This window comes from Cyprinodon tularosa, unplaced genomic scaffold (genome assembly GCF_016077235.1).
Source record: "Cyprinodon tularosa strain WSP-4 unplaced genomic scaffold, ASM1607723v1 ctg683, whole genome shotgun sequence".
Classification (NCBI taxonomy): domain Eukaryota; kingdom Metazoa; phylum Chordata; class Actinopteri; order Cyprinodontiformes; family Cyprinodontidae; genus Cyprinodon; species Cyprinodon tularosa.
This window is the reverse complement of record NW_024039433.1, coordinates 251,978-272,579: the sequence shown is the minus strand read 5'-3', so window position 1 is coordinate 272,579 and position 20,602 is coordinate 251,978. Positions and strand designations below refer to the sequence as shown.

The window sequence follows — 20,602 nt, the reverse complement described above, 5'->3', positions numbered from 1 at the left end:
ATTTATACAAAAAGCCACAGCAAAAGTGGCATGATAAAACAGTCCTTTTCTTCTCCTGATAAAACCTAAAATTCAAACGCCAGCATCCACGCGCCAAAACCCCGTCGGAAGATATATTCCTGTTTATGCTTTAAGGGAGGGGGAGCGCTACTTACAGGCGAGGTTCCTCCTCTGCCCTAATACACCTTACTGGGCCATCTGTGCACCCGCCTGCCTCTCCCCCCGGCAGCGCGTCCGTCTCTGTCACCTGCAGATTCCGTTCTCCTCCTCCTTTCCTTCAGACTCCTTTTATGTCGGCTTTAATCAGCCCTTGCTCACACCTGAGCGCAGCAATTACGCAGCGCGATTAATGCACTCCGCCTCCTCAGACAACTACTTCAGTCCAGTGCGCATGGATTGTAACAAGGGAAAAACAAACCAAAACAACCCAACATGCAGGAAAAATTCAAAAGTCTAAAATAAAGGAAAACAATAATAAAAAAGAAACATCAAAACATGCAAAGCTCAAGAAGAAAATACAAAGAAAAACAAATTATATCTTCCTCTCCAAACATGCAAAGCATAAAACTAACATTTAAATGAAAGAAAACCATAAATCATATTTTTCCCTGTGCAACACACTGACGTCACTGACGCAACAGTACGTGACATATATGCCCGTGCGCATGCATGCATGCAACCCATACAGGTATGGAAGCGATGATAACCCCCCCTGTTTCGGTGCCACCGTTCATAATAACCTTTGGCTACAAAAACTTTACATAAGGCGGGAATAAAAGAGCAGCAAACTGCAGATTCTTTAGAAAAAAATACACGATGCTTGGTCCACCACATTTAATTTTATCAGCCACAGTGCAGTGCAGGTGTACAGCCAGGGACATCACAGACATAAGGCAATAATGCAGGACCTTATTATTTCATGCAACCTCCCCTTGTCTTTGATCGACAAGCCCAGCTTTAAAAGCTTCATGGCAGTGGCAGTGGTAGAGGAGAAATATGTTGTGAATAATGTTGTAAATTGGCGCTAAATAAATAAACTGAATTGAATTGAAAATACTGCCCGCCAAGACATTAAGTTACAAAAAGTTATTGCCACAATCTGTCTTTTATGAAAGTATTGTTATTGTCCTGCTCTTAGGGTTTTTCTTTATCTCTTGTAGTTGCTAACCTCATATGTATTAATAAAAGGCAGGATTGTGATTGTTTTTTTTTTTTTCCCAGTCCTCATTTTCACTTAAAAATGAAAGAGCAGACATTTACTGCTAAAACTAGAAAAAGTTGTAACCACAAATGTCAGGTAAATACTGTAAGAAAATAGTTTTTTTTAAAAGAAAAAAAAATAAAAATGCAAAATTTATCTGGAAATTTTTTTTGCATGTGTGCTTTTTTTATTTGTATTTTTCATTTAGCAGTTATAGATAATGATAATTCCATAGATATAATAGCGACCTTTAAGCTATACCGTCTCAGTGACGGAGATGAAAACACAAGGAGAAACAAGCAAGCACGAGAATTATTGCACTTTTTTTATTAATCAAGCGATTAGAATTTTTTGTGAGATTATTGATTATTGTGACAGGCCTTCTCAAGACTTGACTTGGACTTGCAAAAAACATCATATCATAAACTATATATATATATATATATATATATATATATATATATATATATATATATATATATATATATATATATATATACATATACATACACACACACACACACACACACATTTTTTTTTCAATCATGGAAAAGATTATGATATGCCATTATGATATGATGTTGCCAATAAATAGAGCACTGGAATGACATCCTAGTTGGCAAAAACATTTTACTATTTTTCCCTATGATGATACCTTTCATGGTAAAAGATCTATTTGCTGACAATTTAAATTTTTAGTTCTTATCATTATCAGTTACCACTTTTGTTTCCCTGGAAAGAGAAAAGGTAAAATCAGTTGTAAAATTTACTTCTTTATGTCTACAATGTACAAGTGAAATGATAAACTTCTAGTACTCGTACTCCTCGTCTCCTGCTTTATCCGGGACCGGGTCGCGGGGGCAGCAGAGACTCCCAGACTTCCCTCTCCGCAGACACATTCCTCCAGCTCTGTTGGGGGAAGCCCTAGGCGCTCCCAGGCTAACCGAGAGACATAGTCTCCTAGCGTGTCCTGGGTCGTCCCCTGGTCCTCCTCCCAGTGGGACGTGCCTTGAACACCTCCCGAGGGAAGCGTCCAGGGGGCATCCTAAGAAGATGTCCGAGCCACCTCAACTGACTCCTCTCAATGTGGAGGAGAACCGGCTTTACACTGAGCCTCTCCCGAATGACTGAGCTCCTCACCTCTTCTCTAAGGGAGAGCCCAGCCACCCTGCGGAGAAAGCTCATTTCAGCCACTTGTATCCGGGATCTCGTTCTTTCGGTCGTGATCCAGATTTCATGACCATAGGTGAGGGTAGGAACATAGACCGACCGGTAAATTGAGAGCTTTGCCTTTTTGCTCAGCTCTCTCAGCACTGACCGGTGCAGCGTCCGCATTATTGAAGCAGCCGCACCGATCCGTCTATCGATCTCCCGCTACATTCTTCCCTCACTCGTGAACAGGACCCCAAGATACTTGAACTCCTCCACTTGAGGCAGGGACTCTCCTCCAACCTGAAGGGGACAAGCCACCTTTTTCCGGTTGAGAACCATGGCTTCGGACTTGGAGGAGCTGATTCTCATCCCAGGCGCTTTACACTCGGCTGCGAACTGCCCCAGCACACGCTGTAGGTCTTGGCAGGAGGGAGCCAGCAGAACTATGTCATCCACAAAAAGCAGGGATGAGATCCGCTGGTCCCCAAACCAGAACCCCTCCGGTCCTTGGCTGCGCCTAGAAATCCTGTCCATAAAAGTTATGAACAGGACCGGTGACAGAGGGCAGCCCTGTCGGAGTCCAAATTGCACTGGGAACAGGTCCGACTTAATGCTGGCAATGCGATCCAGACTCCTGCTCCACTTGTACAGAGAACGGATGGCCCCTAATAAAGGGCCCCCCGACTCCATACTCCTGGAGCACCCCCCACAGGGCAGCACGAGGGACACGATCGAATGATAAACCTGACCTCTTAAATTAAACAAACTTCATAAGTAAAAAAAACAAACAACAATAAACCTATAAAATGCTGCAGTAAGAAGCTTCTTTTGAAGTTGTGAGAGGCACTCTTAGAAGTTTTGAACAGATTTCATTAAACTTTTAAGCCTCTTAGTATAAAATAAATAAGTTGATGGAGATGAGAAATCAGCTTTCTGGTATGATGAAGTACCAATAGTTTGCATCCAATCATTTCATTAAACGCTTTTAGTTTTTGGAAATATATAAGAATTTTGCTCTTCTTTCTAGTTACCGATATATTGTTACTATATTTTAATTTGACAAACCGAATGTTCTCCATGTTGTTGTTTTTTTCTGTTGGGTGTGACTGCAATTGCGGGTCTTGACATGGCCAGTCTGGAGCGGAGCAAAAAATAGCTTGGCTCCGTATTTTGATGGTGACAGGCGGAGAAGACGTACGTGGACGGTGACGTGCGGAGGCGTAGCGGTGGATGTGGAACAGCTCGCATTGATTTACATGAAAGACAAGTACTCCGCACAACGTACCTGAGCGGGGCGGAGCACTGACGGAGTATGTGGAATCTGGGGGTTATGCTACGTTCACACCTAAAGCAGCAAGAGCAGGAAAACTCATTCAGCGGAGCTACCCTGTCCTTTCTTTGCCTGTAACAATGGCAGATATATTTGCTGTGATCAGTGGGTAAAAAGTACTTTGAATCTATTTTTAAGTGAGAAAGTCCACCTGAAAACTTTGTCAGTGCAGTCAGTTCATCCAGATTACCATCCTGACTTCAAATATTATTTCGGGTATTTTTCGAGTCGCTCAGACCCCTGTACACCAGCAGTGTGCTGTCACTGGCTCGGTCACTGCTTTGCGGTTTGCCACGGCGGCTGGAAGGCATTTTTTGTGTACGTAACCAAACTGCAGGCACTAGGATAATAAAAGCAAACATGTTTTGCTGGCAGTTTTCAGCATTTTAAGTTAATTTAGGCATTAATACACTGCTTCAGAGGAGTGATCATTGCGCTCTGCATCATCAGCTGCTGTGCCAGTCTCTCTGCCAGCTCTCAGATCAGCGACATGCTGCTTCAGCTGCTCAGATGCGCTGCTCCTGCTGCTCTAGACACGCTGTAGACAGCATGCATGTTCATGTGTTTTGAAGGCGTGGTTTCGAGGGGGGGGTCTGAAGGGAGAGGCATGGTTGTGTATGTTCAAAAAAATTGCTTGCTGGAACCGCTTTTTCAAGATCTCCTACAGCAACTTTAACACTATTAATCTTAGTGGATGTTTTTCTACACCTCCACATCCTAAACCTAAGCTTAACTGATCCAGGAATAGTCTGGAGAAAAATTCATAATGGCTCACCCATATATCTGGCAATTCGTTCAAGTTGAGAATTTTTAGCAGGTAGAAAGGCATCTCTGTGCTGTAGTCCTTGGAAAATCGCGGGGTGTCGATGAATGCCCTCACTCTGTAAATGATTTTACCATAGACGCCTTCAAAAGATGTTGGGGCAGTGGCTGTGGAACACAAGCATAACAAAATGACCATTACAATTTTAAAATCAGATCAAGCAAGGTATATCAGATCATATATCACATACAAGACTGACTTTTTTTACTTCCAAATACTTAAATTGATCAGGTCATGTTAAGAACTTGAAAACAAATTGATAAAGGGTAAGAGCAAACACACTCAGATACACTGACCCTGCCAAAAAAGTACTGAACAGATAACAAGTAAACACACATAATCACAATGTTTTGTAACAACAAGGGACTAGTTGGACTGATTTTGTGCTTTGTAACAAAAATTACCTCAGGTAGAAAAGCTTCTTAACCTCTTAAAACCCACCGGGTCACAGGCGACCCGGTGGGTTTTAAGTCGGGGTAATAATTCAGAATGCTCAAAATTCCACAGGTAAAATTTTTACCAGCAGGTGGAGCATTTGTGACAGGAATGACTTAGAACACCACATCATAATTATGACACCAACGTCACGGAAATGGCAAAGCTAATAAAACAATCGTACTTGACAAGATGGTGCAACAAAAGATTCTTTGATAATCTAAGGTTTGTTTCTATCAATTTTCTTAAAAAGAAAATAATAATAATTTGGTAACAATTCAAATAAAAAATGAAAGTACTTTTCAACACAAGCAGTGATTGATCTCTTGTAATTAATCTAATAAATAACTATTACAATTGAATTGGCAAACTTAAAAAAAAAAAAAAAAAAACGTCCATCTGTTGTTTAAAACTTCTTAATGGTAAAATCCTGCAAGGCATTTTAAAACTTTTTTTAAGGAACAAGGAACCACAGGTTGAGAACCACTCGTCTACAAAACTAAATGCTGACAATCAAGTGTTCTTTAAATCTTATCTGATTCATTTCAGTTTGTTCACGTTAATGACAAATCTTCCTCATGCTCAAAGGTTACCTGTGGAGTACCACAGGGATCACTACTAGGACCAATTCTCTTTACTTTATATATGCTCCCAATCGGTAGAATTATTAGACAGCATGGGATTCATTTTTTACGGTTATGCTGATGATACCCAGCTATATCTGTCTATAAATCCAGATGAAGCTAACCCGTTACATAAATTACAGGCATCTCTTGAAGACAAACTGAATGACTCTAAACATTCTCCTTCTGAATGCAGACAAAACAGAAGATATAGTCTTTGGACCAGAGTCTTAAAAAAAATAAACTGATTAGCCAGTCACTGCATTTGGATGGGATTAAACTGATTTCAGATAATAAAGTAAAACATCTTGGTGTTGTTTTTTATCAGGACCTGTCATTTAAATCCCATATCAAAGAGGTTTCTAGAATTTCCTTCTTTCATCTGAGAAATATTGCAAAAATTAGAAATATCCTGTCCAGGGGTGATGCTGAGAAACTAGTCCATGCATTTGTTACTTCAAGGCTGGACTATTATAATTTTTTACTATCAGGAAGTCCACAAACTGTAGTTAAAAGCCTTCAGCTGATCCAAAATGCTGCAGCCAGAGTTCTGATGAAAATTAAAAAGAGAGATCATATCTCTCCTATCCTGGTTTCTCTTCATTGGCTTCCTGTTAAACCCAAAAAAGAATTTAAAATCCTCCTTCTCACATATAAAGCCTTAAATGGCCAAGCTCCATCTTATATCAGAGATATAATTTTTCCTTATATTCCTAACAGAGCACTTCGCTGTCAGTCTGCAGGTTTACTAGTGGTTCCTATAATTTCTAAAAGTAGAATGGGAGGCAGATCTTTCAGTTATCAGGCTCCTCTCTTGTGGAACCAACTACCAGTTTTAGTCCGTGAGGCAGACACCCTGTCTACTTTTAAGACTAGGCTTAAAACTTTCCTTTTGATAAAGCTTATAGTTAGAGTGGCTCAGGTTATACTGAGCTATCTCTATAGTTATGCTGCTATAGGCTTAGACTTCTGGAGGACATAGGGACCCCCATTTCATCATTCTGCTTCATTCTCTCTCTATTCTCCCAATCTGCAGAATCTGTTAGTTCAATCTCTAACTTTATGCTCTCTCTACTTTTTCCTCATAGTAGCTTTGCCTCGTCTGTTCCTGTTTGGCTGTGACACCATCCTGGAGAGAAACATCAGCTGTGCTGCTTCCACCAACTCCCTTGTTTATAGATGCTGGAGATCCGCCTGTTTTCCAGTGTAGTCCTGTTTCTCTGACCGTGACTGAGTTTTTCCTCTCCACTGTCGCTACAAGCATGCTTAGTGTGAGGGATTGCATTTGAGTCAATGAGTCAATGCAATCAACTGGTTTTCCATAGAAAACTTTGAATCAATTTGACTGTATGATCTGGTTGAACTGTAAAGTGCCTTGAGATAAGTTGTGTTGTGAATTGGCGCAATATAAATAAACTGAATTGAAATTAGGGCTGCAACTAACGATTATTTTAAAAATCGATGAATTGGATGATTATTTTTTCAATTAATCGATGAATCGGACAAAAAAATATTTTTTATATTAACCTCTTTATTCCAAAATAAACATTTTAGACAGAACAAACAAGCACACAAGTACAGGTTGCTCATTAACTGTCCTGGTGCAATATGAAAAATAAATGTTTGTGTTAAAACTATGCAAACTTACATGAGAAATGTAGCTGTACATCCACAAAATATAGGGTACTTTGTTTCATAAAGCGCAAAAAAGACAGGCATTTTTGTTTTTAAAAGCCCCTAAGGGCTTCAAACAATTGGTCCCCCCATTTAAACAAATTAGTTTTTTTTAGACTAGAAGAGTTCTGCCTTTTAAGACAGGAAAGTATAGCAGTTAAAGTTGCTACTTGAGAAAATACTTAACCATAGAGATAAAAATAGCCCTGTGATTCAAATTATAAATTGTATTTGGAATAAAAATGAGAGAACTAGGGGTGGTAAAAAACACATCCTCCAAAAACAGATATTTACATGGGAATGTGGCATATAATTAATTGACATATTACTGATCTTGCTGGATTTTATTCTGCTTTACTTCCATAAATTGCAGGATCTTCTTTACTTTATCTTTGCCAGAAGATTTAAACTTTAAAAGCCTTGCCCTCATAATTTGCAAGTTAATTTATTTATAAAGTAAAAATAAACGCTGCTTAAGCTGATTCAAATGAAATTAAAAGTAAAATAAGTAGTCAACCTTATCACTGTCTGTAACCTACTAACAAGGTAAGGAAAGCATCAGATGAGCTACCTGAGAAACTAACGTTACGTTTCCCCACTTTAAAACAAAACTAACATGGTGGTTCCGTGCCATGTTAATTTGTTTTTACAAAAGTTGCTTGTTACGACTTTTTTTACTTTACAAAGCGCAGGCTATTTTAATAATTGTGATCAATTTGAGCCGTCAATCCCGGCGCATGCACGCTTCATTTGCAGTCATGACGCTGAGGGTAAAAATCCTGCAGCTCTGACTGCAGCGCTGAGAGGGACTCCTGTGGGAGAACGAGGTTGGGATGGGGGAGGCGCCCCACGGCAAAGTAGGAACAATACATGCTTTCACGTAAGAGTATCCAAAAGCCGCCAGTGACACTGTAAAAAGTCGCCAGATTTGTCACTAGTCACTTTTTTGAAAAATAGTCGCTGGAGGGGTCTGAAAAGTCGCTGAGTTGGCAACACTGCACCTGCAGCGCTGGCTCGCTCTGTGGTATTTTTTTTTTCTCCCCCCGTTTCAGTCAAGTGGCAGTGATGACGGCGGCGGCGGATGACGCATTAATCGCGCAACACAACTAATCGATGATGAAATTCGTTGCCAACACTTTTAAAAGTCGATTTTTATCGATTTTATCGATTCGTTGTTGCAGCCCTAATTGAAATTGAATTGAATTGTTTTGGAGAAAGGAGAACTAAAGATTTACTTGACACCATAGGCTGTATCAGTGTTAAGATACTAGGGGTCCAACTGAAATCCGTACAAATCTTGCATGAACCAGAGACTATTGTTAAAGGGGTTCCCAGTAAAACACCATAAGAGTCTTGTCTATTAATATGCATCTCCAAATCTCAGAGGCTACCAACAATTTCGCAACAGAAGCATACCTGTATCTGAATAATTTACAGCCAATATCAAAGGTATGTCTGATCTCTCACAGTGAACGTTAACAATGCAAGAATTGGTGTAGAGTGAAAAGGAACAGTAACATCCTAACCAAATCTTTGTTAAATCAAAATAGTATGCAAAACCCATTAATCACAGGACAATATGTTGGCATTCATTAAAACAATCCTGAGCACCTGCCATTCAAATCAAACAACCAGGCTTTATTTTTTCAGTGCAATTCATTAAAGGGGTCATAGAATGCAAAACCGAGTTTACATTAACATAGATGAATAACAATAGTTTAGTGGGTGAAACAGATGTAAGGAGAAGTTCAAACTTCATTGACACCTCCTTTCTCTGCAATTTTCACAATTCTACACTTCCATTATAAAACGGAGTTGACCTAAACTCGGGATGGCTATTAGGTGTCGACTGCTGGGCCACTGACTGGACCGAAGCTCAGCAGAGAGCCATAAGCCGCCCATCCTCAGCCGGAGGAGCGGGGCTGAGGGCCGGTAAGGCCGGCGGGGGGAAGCACAAGGCTGGCAGTCTCCAGGCTACAGTCAACGGGTCAGGTTCGGCCGCCGTGTCCCCCGCTGGCTCCTTGCCCCCGTTTGCTGAGGTTCCTGGACCAGTCCCAGAGCTGACAGCTCAGATTAACTGCCGGGTGTGTTTCGACTACGTGCTGCACTGCAGTCTACCAAAATCCCGGACGATTTTGAACCCTCCCCCCCGCCGGACATATTGGACATGTCCAGGGAAAAGAGGACATCTCGTCACCCTACCATTTTAACAATTTGATTTTTCTGTGAGTGAGTGCCTCTTGCTATGATGAGTCTTTGCTCAGCAGCTTCCCTCATTGTAAACCAACCAATCAGTGCACAGCTCATCTACATATTCATGAACACACCATAAAAGGAAGTAAACCTGTAGTTTTATTTTGGGGCTCTTAACCAGGCTTGCATTAGGGCTCATAGAACAGTAAATATGCCATTTTCAGCCCAACCAATGTTACACACTCTATACAGAGCCCTTAAGGACCAGCACCAAATACCCTATAGAATCATTCTATGACCGCTTTAAGTGCCATTGTTGTGTTTTGTTTTGGAATGCTGAACTTTTTGTATCTATAAACAAAGAAAAAAACTAAATGAACACATAACACACTGACACATAGATTAGAATACAAATGGGGTTCACTGTTCTGTCTGAGGATCAGGTGGCTGGGGGAAGCTGGAATCAAACCCCCAACCACTATCTTGGAAGAAAGGGTTGGGTATCTGGCTCCCTTTTTTCAGCGAGGCAAAGCTGCCCTACAGCTGCTGAAATGTACAACAAACCACTTATTTTTATCAAATTCTGCATGAGAAGTTAATTCTAAATTATCCAGTCTTAATGGGCACATATACTAATATAGCTTTTCAATCACCAGTCAGTACTTACAGGCACAACTCAAAACTCAGAATATTAGGTAAAAGTCAGGTGGAAGATATGGCTTCAATATCTAATCTTGAATGTAGTTTCCTGCTAAATTAAATTTTTTCATTTAAATTTCTAAATCAAAACAACAAAATGGCTTATATTGATTTTGAAGACTTTTTGTGAAACATGCTTGTAAAACAATCACGTTTCACAACAAACAGTGAAAATGCAACCAACTAAACAGATAGTGGTTTTACAAAGAGACCTAGTTTATCAGTTATGAGAAGAGTTCTAATATAAGAACAAAAAACTGATGTAACTGTGAGCTATGAAAACCTATGGAGAGGATTAGTTTAAAAAAAATGCAGGTTTCCAAAAATGAAACAGTCATGAACAAAGAAACTAGATTAATCTATTTTTATCGCCCAGCCCAAGGTAAAAGTGCATTATGTTTTAGTAGTTATCTCAGGAAGTGAAAATCATAAAAATCATCACATAAATTCAACTAAATAACTCAAAATACGTGCAAAGGTTTCCTGAGCTGTGAAATGGCCTCTCACTCTTGGTCAGTTTGCTACATTATCATGGACAAGGATGCTGACCTGACAAGTGCCCAGAAGGGAGCCATCATCCTTCTGAAGTAGGGTAGAACACAAAAGGTAATTGGTACACAGGGTACTGTATCCAATTACTATAACATAAATAATGTTAATGTAATTTGTAGTATAACCAATTGTTTGGCAAAAGGGGCTCTTTTAGTACATCAACAGTTGATTCAGCAACAATTTTGAAGAGCTTTAAATGCAAGTTCTTCTTAGTGGAATTCATCAGAGCCATCTTGGTCTTTGGTTACCCAGGAACCTTAAAAGGCAGCGTTTTAAAATATAACTGTATAGAATTTTTATGTCACTATCCAATTATAAAAAAAAATCTAAGTGTTGCTGGTAACCGCTACTACTCTAGGGCAAGATCTGGCTATAAATCCACATTCAAAAAGTTAGCATGATAGGAAATACAAGAGCAAAACCCTTGTAAAAAAAAAAAAAAAAAAAAAAAAGAATGTTAATTAAATGGATGTTGAACTGTAACTATAGAGTCATATGTTTACATTACTGTTTTTCATCACAATGTTGTTTTTTTCTATTACTGCTACTTACCTTATCAAGGTGGCACTTTAAAAAATGAAATAGTCTAGAGAGCTGTTCTTAGTCTAAGGGAAAAACCCCGCTATCAAACCCTACCTACCTGGTATTAGGAACTTGAAAGGGAACTTGTGCTCTCCCTGTTTCAGGGTTCCTGGACGAGACACAGAGAGAACAGAGAAACAATTAGCTTTATTTTACATTTAGTGGCTAAGTGGACAATTACAACTTTAAGTTTACAAACTTTACACAGTGATACTACCAATTTCATGACACAGAAATAATCAATAATATGGTAAACATTATTGGTGCTGCTAAGCTTACTTACAATAGAAACGTTAGGGAGACTTGACATTTATATTAACAGTCTCATCAGTGCTGCAAATTACCTTTATCTGAAACAGAGAGGGTGTTGTTGAAGTACTGCTCCTCTGTTGTCCATGCTGTGTCATTTATCTTACTAGTGATACCACAGAAACCATTGCAGTTCACTTTCACGGCTGCAGATGGAAAAAACAAACAAAAAAACAGACGGGACAAAGATTAAACTCATCTAATGGTTGCCAGGACACAGGTTTCAGCCTTTAGCTATCTTCATTGGCTTCCTGTTATATCTAAAATAGAATTTAAAATCCGTCTCTTCACATATAAAGCCAAGCGCCATCTTATAAAAGAAATCGAATTGTATATATTATAATCTTCAACTTTATTTTTACTTATTTCTTTAAGTATTTATTTATGTGCATTTAATAATATTTTTGTCTGGTTTATGAATGACAGGTTTATTTCCTGATACTTTTTGTGTGTTCTGGTTAGGCTGCTAATGTACAGAATAACGTGGCACAGCATATAAATATATCCTCAGTTAAATAGAAGGATGTGCAATATTCTTGTCATGAAGGATATTTTAAAAAGCAGTTAACTGTTGGCTAAATTATTCTAAATGCTAAACTCGTATTTTACATGTAATATTTAGCTGGTCGAAGAAAGTGGAAGTTGCAAAAAACAAAATGCTAAAACGACAGAATGTAAAGTAAGAAGAGGAGAGAATATGAAGAAAGGCGTATCATTCCTAATATTTAAAGTTTTATATATATATATATATATATATATATATATATATTTAAATAACTGATATTGCACAATCTTCTTGCATGCAGTCCTCACACAAATTGTGCAGCAGGAAGCCACAGGTCTGGCAGAATCAATTGCCTTCACTCTAAGGCTACGTTCACACGGCAGGCCTTGATGCTCAATTCCGATTTTTTTGGTGAAATACGAATTTTTTTGTGTTGCTGTTGACATTTCCAAATATATGCAACTTGTATGTGAGATCTCCTGCGTGAACTGCAGTCATACAACGCAAGTGTCCTGCATGCGCAGTAGAGGACATTGCAATGACATCACAGGCCAGCGTGCTCTGCATTCATGGAAGTAAACATGGATGGTAGTGCCAGAGCGCCATCAAGATGGTGAAACATAAACACTGCTCTCCGCATCATCTTCTGCCACGGTTGTTTTTTCTTGCCGCTTCTTCATAGCAAGACCCAGTATAGTGACCTTTGTCGGGTGGTAATGGTGTTCAGGTCGGATGAATGCGACCTGGCTGTTCAGACGCATTTGAAAAGATCAGATTCGTATCAGATTCAGGACCACATAGCCAAGTGGCCTGCGTCAGACTGAAAAACAAATCAGTGTGTTGTTCAGACAGACATGAAAAGATCAGATACAGGTCGCATATGAGCCACAAAAATCTGATTTGGCTGCAGTGTGAACGTAACCTACAGGATGTTTTGCAAATCTGCCAGAACAGAGGCTTGTTATAACATAATTTGTGGGAATAATTTTCTAAAAAGCTAGTAGAAAAACCTAATTGTTTCCACAGGTACGTAGCTACAGTCAGTGAACAAATTGTCTTCATTTAAAATTTTTCCAATTATAGGAACCCCAGAAGATCAACTGGATGAGAAATAAAAACTGTTAAAGACAGAAACTTCTATAACAATGAAAATATTTACCTAGAAATATACATCTGATATTAACGTCCAACTTGCTTTTATTAGAGAAGCAACCTGATCTGCCCAAACAGGAATCTTGACAAACTGGAAATACCATAAACAGAGGGGCACTCCCAACAAGGAAGAAAATGGTGAGGAAGTGAAGTTTCACCTCCCCACTTGGACCGAGTAGCTTGAGCCCATGAGAATAAGGTGGGTAAAGTGATTTGGAAAATTCTGACGGGTTTGTTTTGTGCTGTTCTCAAGTTCAGTTGTTCCAACTAATCAGTACTCGACAGCTATAAAATACTAGATTAATAACACTTTGAACCTAGCTATAGTCAATTCCTTTTTTAACTGCTTTAATAAATGGATCCCAGTGTAATCAATAAGACAGCAGCTGATTTTATTTATTTTTATTCAGTAGGCCTATTCAATCATCAGCAATGAAAGCCACTAAAAACTTTTGAAAGTATAACGGTTATTTTAATTCACCTGAATTCTGTATTTTCATGTGATCCCTACGGGTTTGAAGTGCTTCAATGTTATAACTCAACAGGGAGGCTAGGTGGGTGGGTTAGTTATTTAGTTATTTAGTTAGTTAGTTAGATGGTGCAAGGATGTAACAGTGCCATAGTTAATATGCCTGCAATTAAAAAGCAGGTCACACATAAAACAAAAGGAGCCAACTTCTGAATCCCAGATATATCGCTCTAGTCTGGCACCAATTCAAAAACAGCCAGGCCTACATTGTATTCCATAGCTTTCCTTAGCTCAAGCTGTTGGGTCACAGAAATTAGACTGGAAGAATAAAAAATCTTCAAATAAAGCACAGCGTCACCTGGTCATAGAGGTGAGGAGGGGAAAACAACATAAAAAAGCGGAAAGCCTCACTTTGAATAACTTCCCACTTCCTTGTTCAGTGTCCAAAACAGGTGAGAGCGTTAATTGTCCTACCTTTGCATTGGATCGGCTGGTTCAGTTTGACTGTCACGGTTCCAGAAATTGATTCTCCCGGGACGTACAAGTCTTTTTTATCTTTAAACTCAATCTCGAACGTCTCAAGTTTCCCCATGATCTCCTCTCACCGAAACCGAGGATCACCTGTACTGCAAACAAACTGAACGCTTTACCTTGATCGTTAACTCCACCCCTAATCTGACGTCTCCTTCCTGACATCACCAAAAGCTCAAAGATAATCTTGACGAATATCTTACACGTAGATCAACCTTGTTAGTTTTTGCCTAGTTTCTACAAAGGAGATTTTGAATCAGGATTATCCAAATAAGCCTATAACGTCCCACTACGTAAAATTCAAATTTCTGGTTAATGTACATTTAGTGAAAAGTAGAAAAATGTTCCAAAAAATGTCAACCTTTACAGTTTACACTTTAAATCTTCGGATTATTGATTTCAATAATCATAATATATTATATAAGTAAATCTAAACAATGTATGTATAAAATATATATCTGCAAAATCTCTAATATTCAACAAAAAATACTTAGTTAAGCATACTGTGCAAAACAGCAATAAAAAAAAATAAAAATCCTATCAGTCCCTGCACTGCAGATACATTAGAATGTGTCCTTAAATTACAGCCAAACTCATTTAAACAGTAACAGATAAAAACCTTTAGATAAACCAAACATTTCCGCCACATATCTGACTCAATAACAGTTAAAACAACTATTTTCATTCATTTCAGACGAAACTATTCAAATACTTTTATTATATTAAACTGCACTTCCAATTTTCACCACTGTTCAGCGCCAAGTAACCTTTCCTCTGATCACGGAGCAGCCGGCTTGCTTGGTCTCGCAATGATTTCTGGGAAAACCAAGGGTAAAGAGGATACATCGGACCGTCCTTCAAATCGGGCAAAAAGAAGGGCGCATATTAAGGCCGCATAACGAGGAGTCTTGGGGTGCGTCCTTAGAAGGCCAGATTCGAAGAACGATTACATCAGAGCAAGGTGCCGAGGTCTGGTCGGAATCCAAGAATCCTCATTATGCGGCCTTAAAATGCATCATAAAAACTTAAACCATCGGAAAACTGTAATGTCTAAATAAAATGATAAACACAGGAGTTACCATTGATGAACCAAAAATACATTAACATGATTTAAAAGGAAAGAAGAATGGTCCAATCATATATTCCCATGTTTGCATCAAATTGTTCTTAGCATTCACATCAAAGTATGCATTTACCTTTCATATCTCTTTTCTTTCTTATGCCCCAACGGATGTGGTGGTGCTGTGTTCCCAGTGGATCCCCTGATACCACAACAGGCATTGTAACTGTAAGCAAATCCCATTTTGAAAAAAAGATTTTTCAAAATAGGATTTTTAAGGTCCATACTGAAAATTGTTACTGTACTAGTACGGGGTGTATGAGGAGACATTGTCTGGGACCTTCAGAGGGGAATTCATGGATGAATCAGAGGTTGCCTATTACTATCAATTCACTTTCATTCCTTAACAGTCTTGTGGATTATAGTGTGACATTTAGCCCCTACTGATGTATTAATATATTCACATCAGGAGATATACTTAACTGCTACTGCAGAGATTGACGCATTAAGATAGAAGCTAAGTAAACCTGACAGGGTCATTCTGTGCAATTCTGTGCAATTTAAAATATATGCAACTGTATCCCAAGCTACCTGTTAAAGAAGAAGATAAAATCTACCTTCTGAAGAAAATGTTAAAAGACTGAAAAAGAAATATTTTACTCGGACTGCCAAAGTAGAAAAGCAGTCCTGGAAACAGCCCGACACTGTTCCTCAGCTTCACTAGACGTGGATATACTTTATATTGCTGTAAAATTAGTCCTATATTTTTTTGTTTTTTACTCGAGGATTCAACCTCTGCCGTTTGCACAGCTTTAAGTGGTAACTAGGTGACTGCCAGAGAGGAACCCAGATAAACTTATCAGACTGATCCAATCAGCTCTCTGATCAACCAGTCGCCTGGAACGCTGGTTGATCAGAGCATCGGCACAGGTTTCACCAGCAACCTCCTCCTCCCCACACCCTGCTCTCGGTTGTTGTGTCTGCGCAATTGAAGTAGTTATAATCCGCACATGATGCATGAAATATTGTATTGCCTGCCCGCTCTCACTCGCATTAAAAAAACACCACCTCCCATAGTCTAAAATCCGGGATAATTTATCAGACTCGTGGGCATCCGTGAACAACTATCTATATCAGGGAGATTCCCAGAACTTCCGGGAGACTTGGGATGTCTGCATTACATAGTTTGGGGCTCTGAAAACTGTCCGGCTTACCGCAAGTTCTACTACTGCAGAAGCCGCACTGATATGTTCACTGCTCGATTCGCCATCGCCTCCACTACAACCTCCACCACCGTCATATTTTACATCAGACACCGGAGCAGATGAAGGGCCTGCTGTTGGGAACATGTCAGTCAGTTTGATACATTCGCAGCGTCTGTTTGAAGAACTCGTTTATTTTTTTCGCGCAGTTTCTCTGCGCCTCCCTTGTGTTTCTTATCCATTACTACTGTGAACTCCGCTGCACAAAGTTCTAATGGAGAGTGAAGGTGTTTTTCTACTTTCTGAATTGGCCTTGCCCTTTAGACCAGAGGTCTTCAACAGGGGGTCCGTGACCCCTAGTGGGGCCCTGGAGGTACTGCATGGGGGTCGTGAAAGTTTTGGTTGATTCAAAATTTTTGTTTATATTCTCCCCTGTAATTTTTTCCACTAATTGAAATGCCTTTAAAAATACATTAACATGAATTCAACACACTGTAGTAAAAAGATAAATGGAGGCAGAAGATGTCTTTCAGTCATCAATGCACACATTCCGCAACACACAGGAGCTCTTTCAAGGTGGGCACCATTCACAACACCTGTCCAATCAACCAGGAATCAGAAATATTTTAATAATCCCAGGGAGAAATTACTTTAATTGCATTACTCCGTCTGTAGTTGAGTGACTATAGGACCAGTTTGATACAATATTCGGGGGTCCCCGCTCCATCTTGCCATGAGTTTGGGGGTCCTTGGCCTGGAAAACGTTGAAGAACCCTGCTTTAGACTGTCAGGGATGATAACCAATGGGCTGCAGTTGTCTGTGGTAAGGGCCGGTGTCGTGCCAAACGAAGTATCCCCGCCAGGATTTGTATCCCCTGCGTCAGGAGCGCGCATTCAGCTTGTTGAACGTATACACTAAACTACGCCTCATTTCCAGCCAATTCGGCGTGGAAATCAAGATGTTTTATTTCTCTTAACGAAATATAGGAATAGTGTCGTTACATGCAGATAAATTACCTTGGAAAGCAGTATGAATTAAAATAAAAAATACTATTACAAGTATCTGTGTTGTTGTTTGTGTCTAAAGTGCCATTTACTGCAAATTTCCAGTGGTGATACTAATTTATAATCCCCAGTAAAACTTCATGCTCCATTGGTTTTATCTGAAAAACATAAATAATAAATAAAGAAAACCCTTTAATTGAATAAAAGTATTTGGTCAAGACAGTTTTTACTTACATTCTTTTTTCTAACAGGTTATTCCTTGCATTTCAAAAACTTAAATCATTGACTTAATATAGAAAGATAATGATTGAAATAAAATTACTATGCATTTGTGAGTATGTCAAAAATATCTCGTTAGGTTATACAGACCTTAAGCCTTTGTGGTTTTCCATTCCAAATTGCATTCATTGCAAAAGAGTCTATCACAGCTGCTTTTTCTTTGTCGGCACAATTGTGCCCACGCACTAATAGATTCATGTAGGCATTGATGGACTGTCAATGAAATTTTCATAGATATAGCAAAATGCAGTTAGTTATGTGGATAACTAAAAAAGCACTTAAAGTCATTAGCAGTACTGTGTACCTCACTGTCCAGCTCCATGTTTGGACCAATTTGAGAAATGTCCCAATAAAATAATTTGTATGGCCCGATTTTGGAAAGGAGAACATGTGAAACATTTCCTTCCCATGCTTCCTGGACATCTATTTAAAAATATAAAGAAACAAAACTGTCAATAAAGAATTGCTGCTACTGAAGCAACAAACTGTTGTGCCCTAGGACACACATTTTCCATGCAAAACAAAGGCATAATTAAAAATGCATGATTATAGTAGTTGATCAGAATTACGTGTACAACATGATTAGATATACCGGTAGGTATTTTTATAAATCAGAGCCAAAAACATTCTTACATTTCTCAAAAACAGCTGTTGTGTATGTTTGCTCAGAACATGTATTTGAAGGCTGTGGTGGAGTCACTGGAGCTGGTGTTACAGTTTCTGCTGCTGGCTTTGAACATGCATTTGAAGGCTTTGGTGGAGTCACTGCAGCTGGTGTTACAGCTTCTGCTGCTGGCTTTGAGCATGCATTTGAAGGCTGTGGTGGAATCACTGGAGCTGGTGTGACAGCTTCTGCTGCTGGCTTTGAACATGCATTTGAAGGCTGTGGTGGAATCACTGGAGCTGGTGTGACAGCTTCTGCTGCTGGCTTTGAACATGCATTTGAAGGCTGTGGTGGAATCAATGGAGCTGGTGTGACAGCTTCTGCTGCTGGCTTTGAAAATGCATTTGAAGGCTTTGGTGGAGTCACTGGAGCTGGTGTTACAGCTTCTTCTGCTGGCTTTGAACATGCATTCGAAGGCTTTGGAGGAGTCACTGCAGCTGATGTTACAGCTTCTGCTGCTGGCTTTGAAAATGCATTTGAAGGCTTTGGTGGAGTCACTGCAGCTGGTGTTACAGCTTCTGCTGCTGGCTCAGAACAAGCATTTGAAGGCTGTGGTGGAGCTGCAGGGATAGTATGTCTTGGTTGCAGATGATTGTGGGCACCCTGGGTGTGCTCTCAACAGCCAACTTGAGCTGATCAGTACTAATTTTGTTAAATACAATCCCTTTCTCATCTCGCAGATCAGCACTTTTTCCTTTTATTGCTGTGATGAAATAAGGGCCAAAGTAGCTTCTTTCCAGCTTCCCCCCTTTTCTTTGTTGGCTTCTGAGATTTTGTCTCCATACTTTCTCCCCAACTTTGAAAACTATTTTGCCAGACTTATTTTTGTTTCTGGTTTTTTCATCTCCCTCATCAAGATGTTTTCTGACTTTCTCAAAGAGTAGTATCTGCTCCACAATGTCCTGCGCTAACTTCTCTGATGCCACTGCATCCTCTATGCTGCTGTCAATCTTGAGAAAGTAACAGGAAGTTTGGATTAATACTGTGTGATTTTCATGAGTTACAATTGTCTGTTAATATTATATTTAAAAAGTTGAAGGAGCCAGCCTGCTCTTCCAGAACATTTCACACTGTTATGATACATATTAAAGGAAGTGCATAACCAAAATGAAACATCAATCTTATGATACATATTTTAACTGAGACATCAGTAAACCTTTGGTTTTCTTGATAATGGTGTAGCTAACTGTCTGACATGCACTTTTAATAATCTTGTTTCTTATAAATGTGATATGAACAAACTTGCCATCCGTTTGAATAGAATACACTAAACTTTGAATCACTTAACAGAATATCAATACCTCAACCTCCTAGGGAATTTCAGAGGGATATCGAGCCTCTCTCAAAAACCAGATGTAGTAAGGTGAGTACTTTGTGGTCATATTTTTTTTTGTTCGCAGACCAAACATGACCGGATCCAGAAAGTCATCCCATTTTTCTGGATGACCTCCAATCACTTTACTCAAGGCTCTAGGATTGAGAAGTTTTTAATGATTTAGTATCAGAATCAGTTTCTCATATGCTAGATCTTTGCACAAGTCAATGTGCACGAAATTGTAGTAGATAATTATTTGATGGTTTGTGAGCAGAAAAGAAAAGAAATGACTCACCTCTGAATTGTCAAATTCATCCTTTCAACCAGCCCATTAGTTTGTATCCTCTTGGGGGCTCCAGACCGATAAACAAATTTGAGGATACACTCAGTGACCTCCTTGGCAGACTTGGTTTTTAATGGATAAGCCTCTGACCACTTGGTGAAGTAGTCCACCATTACACAGATGTACTGGTTCCCTTTTGTTGTGGTTGTTAGTTTTCCAATTAAGTCCATCCCGACCAGTTCAAGTGACTGAGAAACCTGAAACAAGACAATATATTTTCATTACAAAAACTCAAACCATCTCTCTCACACAGAGCTTAATTTGGGAAACTTTCAAAACAACTTTTAAATAACATTAAGTCTCTTAAATTGTCCTTTATGTCTTTTGGGGATTAAGTTTGTACCCCTTCATGAAAAAGGGCAATATTAATGGACAAACCTTTATTGGCGTAAACTATGATGGTTTCTTGATGTTGGGATCTGGAGAGCTGCCACCTGTCTCCAGCAGAGAGCGCTATGGGTCTCCTGAGCTGGAGCCTCCTGCACACCTGAGAATCATCAGCCC

General features: G+C 39.3%; 1 protein-coding gene and 1 long non-coding RNA gene across 2 annotated transcripts in view; one reads left to right on the top strand and one right to left on the bottom strand.

Annotated features, from left to right (window-relative positions):
• The window catches only part of arrdc1a (arrestin domain containing 1a), a 25,976-nt gene extending 11,612 nt beyond the window's left edge, over window positions 1-14,364 (bottom strand). Inside the window, exons 1-4 of the mRNA XM_038267763.1 lie at window positions 14,174-14,364; window positions 11,609-11,719; window positions 11,323-11,373; window positions 4,459-4,613 (exon numbers count right to left, since the gene is read on the bottom strand). Coding sequence (XP_038123691.1) covers window positions 4,459-4,613; window positions 11,323-11,373; window positions 11,609-11,719; window positions 14,174-14,291 — 435 coding nt within the window. The 5' untranslated portion in view covers window positions 14,292-14,364. The remainder of the gene's footprint in view (window positions 1-4,458; window positions 4,614-11,322; window positions 11,374-11,608; window positions 11,720-14,173) is intronic.
• Window positions 13,348-20,602, top strand: LOC119771646. The gene is made up of 3 exons (XR_005279174.1): window positions 13,348-13,429; window positions 19,731-19,803; window positions 20,546-20,602. It is a non-coding gene; the product is annotated as an uncharacterized LOC119771646 (long non-coding RNA).